General features: G+C 37.6%; 1 protein-coding gene across 3 annotated transcripts in view; it reads right to left on the reverse strand.

The window, feature by feature from the left end:
- Positions 1-1,385: 1,385 nt before the first annotated feature.
- LOC125661061 (acetylcholinesterase-like) overlaps positions 1,386-5,775 on the reverse strand; it is a 30,464-nt gene continuing 26,074 nt past the window's right edge. For all 3 annotated transcript variants that reach the window (XM_048892945.2, XM_048892944.2, XM_056146801.1), the window contains one exon: positions 1,386-5,139. In XM_048892945.2, the coding sequence (XP_048748902.2) occupies positions 5,087-5,139 (53 nt within the window). In that variant the 3' untranslated portion in view covers positions 1,386-5,086. The remainder of the gene's footprint in view (positions 5,140-5,775) is intronic.

Below are 5,775 nucleotides of genomic sequence, written 5' to 3' on the forward strand. Positions count from 1 at the left end.
TATTTCAGTCTTTTAGACACCTGATCCCACCTCTGAGATGTTAAGGGCTCTGTGTTTGCTATATCCTTACCCTCTTATTCGTTGTATTATATATGAGATTGATCGCTTTTCATTATCTTCACTTTTTCATCAATGACCTTCATATTGGCCAACTGCCCTCAATCCAAGGCAAACAAAAAACAAAACAAAACAAAAAAACACCAAAAAGAAAACCACAAACAAAACTGATTCATCATGAACAACTACGAACTCTGCTATCATTCCATTACCGCGTTATAGCTCCTGGGTCGGGGACGTGTGGTATTGCTAGCAAATTCGTACTTGGAATCATTGTCTAATATAATTTCATTACAAAACTTGAAGAAATCTATAGTCGTTCTTCTGATCTTAGGTCGAATACTAAATGTATCTGACGAGTTTCATACCAATTGTTAGGCCGTTCTATACATACTGATTTTGACTACGGATAACTCCGTTTACCTGGCCAACTTATATGACTCACGGTGGGTGTGACAGGTCGATAGGGGATGCCTCCACTCCTCCTAGACACCTTATCCCACATCTGCTGTGTCCAGGAATCCGTATTTGACCCTCTATTAATGTTGCATTCTTTATTGTGTTCATGAGATTGATCACTGTTATTTGTCTTCACTCTTCATCTAACAATTCTATCGATGACTATGGTCAATCGACCTTGTTTCCGCATGAGTAAACATCAGCCTTAGGGCCCGAGTAGTCCGTGACCCGGAACCATTGAAATGCGGAGATTCGGCAGAGGCTTTCATTGGTTGCGAATGCATTGATCACCATGGTTACACGTAAGCGTATGTCAGTCGTCTTGTTTTAGGACTCACTGTCATTCACCTAAGACCGCGGGTGTTCCTGATACCCCATATACTAAATCTGGTTTAAAATTGGCACTAGATCTGAGAAAATGTTCAACTGTGAATTCACAAGGCATGGTACACACCGGTAGTTCTAATGTGTTTACCTTCAACATCTCTACCGGTACAAACTGTGAGGATAGCCATATCCTCACGAGGAAAAATGTGCGTATTTATTTTGGAAACAAAAATGACTGGGAATTCAGACAGAAATTAAAGTAAGAAATGAATTTCATTCAAGTACACGAGGGTATGAACTGCAAAGCGTCACGCCGGCATAGTTTTCATGAATGAAAAACGCTGTAGTAATGCTTCTCAGTTCGTGCCTTCATGCATATTCAAAATTGAAATTTATTTCTGAAGTATATTTCAAAAATCCTTATACCTGTCATTAACAAATTGATGTAACATATTTCTGAAAAGAAGATGTAATTGGTTTCCATTACGGATTTTTAAACCTCTACCAAGATACAAAGAACACCGATCCCGAACAAAATTGTATACATTGGAAAATTTATTAACATTAAAATCCATGCTACAATGACATGGTGGCTTGTCTCTCACATGTTATAAACAACCGTAACACACAGATGGTGTTTCAGACAATTCTAATGCTCTAACATATTGCATAACATTGGAAAAATTTTACATAAGTAATATTTGAGTAATCATTATTCTACAAAATATATTTTAACTGAAACATTTATATTTCTATGTACATATATCTTTGATTGAAATGATTTTCATAGTAAATATGCTAGTAAATATATCAAAAAAATAAAACTAACAAAAGCTGACTCTTCCTAAACGCATAATTATATATTTTGTTTTTGTTTGAAAATTTAAAGAATAATAATTAACTAACAAGTATTTCCCCTACTATTCTGGTAACACAAAGACTTTAAATTTTCGATATTCATAAGAGTGCGTACTAATGTGGAAAACACTAAAATCATTCAAATCACGTGATGAATGGACAACTGGTACTCGGGAATTACGGGGGTTCTCTCAGAACACCCTCCGCAGTGTGGCAGCTCAAACGCTAAACACTAACAAATTTTACTGGAAGTGATGACACTTTGAATATAATTATTCCATTTGTATATACATATTTTTTGTGGATCGAAAAATCACGATTTCACGAAATAGATATTTTGGTGTGGATCAAAGAATTCACGATTTCAAGTTTATGTGTTTATGTTTTGGTGTGGATCCAAGAATTCACGATTTCAGGTTATACATATTTTAGTGTGGATCCAAGAATTCACGATTTTTGGTATATATATATATAAATTTTGGTGTGGGATGGAAGAATAATTCAAAAGATGTATATGTTCACCCATTTTAATACGTGAACTACAAGAGTACATCTACATTTTATCAGGAAAAATGATTTAACATATCACTACGCGTTGGACTACTTTGCGAATGACTAAAAATATTCGTGGTGTGTGATTGAACCATAAGTAAATTAAACACGCACAAAGAACAAAGGGGAAAGCAATACACTACCCGCTACACTAGATATAATAGATTATAAAGTCTAGTTCGGTCACACTAATGGGTGTCGATGTCTATTGAAAAGCATGTAGTTATCGATTATCTGCCCTTGTCTCTATTACGTCACAGTTCCTCAAGTGTTCACAAAGATATATACAAATGTTCATTTTTCTGGGTTTTAAATTTTATGATTTCATTATCATATTTTTTTTCTTGTCAAAGTTCTACTTTGGAAATATTGGAATAATGGCGTCCGCAATGTTCAGTTTCAGATTTTAATAACTTACGTCATTCTGGAAATAAATTAATATAATTTGAATTGAATCGAATGGGCATAAATATTCCTAACATTCATATGCAATTCAGTGTCTTGATGTACAAGATACTCATTGTAAAATTTAATTCCGAAAGCAGAACAGTAGGGATATTTGCACTTAAACATATCATCAAAGATGACCACATGGAAAGAGAGTTGGGGAGAAGCAAGATCTCGTGTAGAAAACGAGAGTAGAGAGCTCTTCACGTCACTACAGCGAGAACATCCGTGTAGAAAACGAGATATTCACGTCACTACAGCCAGAAGTCGGTGTAGAAAACGAGAGTAACCGAGCTCTTCGCGTCACAACGCGAGAAGTCGGTGTATAAAACGAAAGTATAGAGCTCTTTACGTCCCAACGAGAATTCAGTGTAGAAAACGAGAGTAACCGAGCTCTTCGCGTCACTACCGCGAGAAGTCGGTGTATAAAACGAAAGTATAGAGCTCTTTACGTCCCAGCGAGAATTCAATGTAGAAAACGAGAGTAAAAAGCTCTTCGTGTCACTACAAGTAATTACAAATTAAACATGAAATGCGATTCCCCCATTATTCTATTTACATGTGTCTCTATGAAACAAAACTGTTGATGACAGAATCTACAGATATGACAGAACCTACAGGTATGACAGAACCTACAGGTATGACAGAACCTACAGGTATGACAGAATCTACAGTATGACAGAACCTACAGGTATGACAGAACTACAGGTATGACAGAATCTACAGTATGGCAGAATCTACAGGTATGCATTAGACAAATCATTGTTCGTATTGTGCCCATGTGCGTTTCAAACTGGTAAACATGAAGGCTAGGGTTAATGGATTTACGGGGAAAACTGGGCGTGGCAACACTTGGTACATGGTATTAATCGGTGCACGGAATTAATAGATGCACGGTGCTCATAGATGTACGGTATTCATTGGTACATGTGTTGGGAATTAAAAGGTACACGGTATTTATAGCAGCGCAATGCCCATGGACGCACGGTATACATTGGATCAGAGTAATTAATAGATGTACTGTATTGATAGGTGCACGGTATCTATAAAATAGTACCATAAATGCACGTTAATCATAGGTGCATGATATTTATAAGTGCACGGTATCATTAGGTGGATTTTTAGAAGGCGCAGTACTCTACACGCATGACATTAATCGGTGCACGTTATCAAATAGATGCAGGGCATTCATTGGTGCATGGCATTGATAGGCACGCGGTTTCATTGGTGCACGTTATACATAGGTGCACATTATACACAGGTGCATGTTATACATATGTGCACATTATACACAGGTGCATGTTATACATAGGTGCATGTTATACATAGGTGCACGCTATAAAGGTGTATTGAATTAATAGGTGTACGGAATTTAAATGTGCACGGTACTCATAGCTGCAATGTTCGAGACATTCGATGCTGCTGTATCTCTCCACTCATTGTAGACCAATCGCTATTCCCGATATATATTTTGTAAACCTGTCGTAGATGTAAAATGTTGAATGGGGGAGGGAACAGTTTTAACGTCCGCCTTTCTTGAGGCCCCCTGCGGGTCCAGGACAAAGATTTTAGGGGTCCCTAAGGGCAATGCCCCTGAAAATACCGAGCTTTATAACAGTTGAATCATAGGGGGGGGGGGGGTGGGGGGGGGGGGGGGGGGGGGGGGGGGTGGGTCTGGTGTTGGATCTACCACTGTAAATCGTCAATTGATATACCGTGACTACTTACATACTAGAACTTGATATACTGTGTCGATTCCTATAGGCGATCTACACGGTATTTTGTCGTCATCCGGGTCTCTGGGTACTGTCCCTTCAGTCACAAAGAACAACCGAAGTGAGCATTCCCTAACCGTAGCCACTTCAATCAATCTTATAAAAACTCAGACATATGTGGAAAACACACACCGACTGATGAAATTTAAATGCAATGACATTTATACAGTGCGACTACCAGACCAGTGCTGTGAAGGACGGGAAGTAACTCGGGTAATTGTTAGAACTGTTTTTCGCTATAAGAGTTATCGTCCCTCATTCAATAACGCCTTAACATCATAGCCTCAGACGAAGTACAGTTAGAATAGTAACTTTAAACTCTGGTCTAGATTTCTCGAAATAAACCAGTCAAAACTTGGACAGATATTTTACTCAGATAACCGGAAGTCTGGCGACTTAGTTCAGGGTCTTATTTCTTGAAAATTCTCAGACTTAAGTTTTGGTTTAAACATTTTGTATGTACATGTATATATGGAATCGTTTCTGATTATAATTAACCACGTTCAATATAATGACCTGAGTGATATTTATCTGAAATAGTTTAACGTACTTCTATCTGCCAAAAAACAGTATATTACAACATAATACAGCCACTACTATCAGCGCATGCGTTAGAAGTGTGAGTTCCGGTGTCCTGTGTTTACAGCACAATCACAGCGCTTTTCTGCAAAGATAATATAATAACAATGATAATGATACTATATTTAAAAAAGGTAAACCAGTTAATACAATCTCTATTCTTCCCAGGTGTCTTTCGATCCATAAACATAATAAAAATAAGAGGCCCTGGGGTCACATCGCTCACCTGAGTCACCTTGGTTCATATTTAATGATTTTCCCTACATATTTGTATGCAAAACTTTGATCCCCTATTGTGACACCATCCTACCCCTGGGGGCCATGATTGTAATAAACTGAAATATGAAATATGTCAGAAAGCTTTCATGTAAATATCAGCTTTTCTGGCTTAGTGGTTCTTGAGAAGAAGATTTTTGAAGATTTTTCCTATATATTTGTATGTAAAACTTTGATCACCAATTGCGGCCCCATCCAAACCCCGGGGGTCATGACTTGAACAAACCTGAATCTGCATTATGTCAGGAAGCTTTTGTGTAAATCTCGCTTTTCTGGCTCAGTGGTTCTTGAGAAGAATATTTTTTTTTTTAAAGATTTGTCCTATATATTTGTATGTAAACCTTTGATCCCATATTGTGGCCCCATCCAACCCCGGGGGCCATGATTTGAACAAACTTGAATCTGTACTATGTCAGAAAGCTTTCATGTAAATTTCAGCTTTTCA

Source organism: Ostrea edulis, chromosome 8, assembly GCF_947568905.1.
Source record: "Ostrea edulis chromosome 8, xbOstEdul1.1, whole genome shotgun sequence".
Taxonomy (NCBI): Eukaryota; Metazoa; Mollusca; class Bivalvia; order Ostreida; family Ostreidae; genus Ostrea; species Ostrea edulis.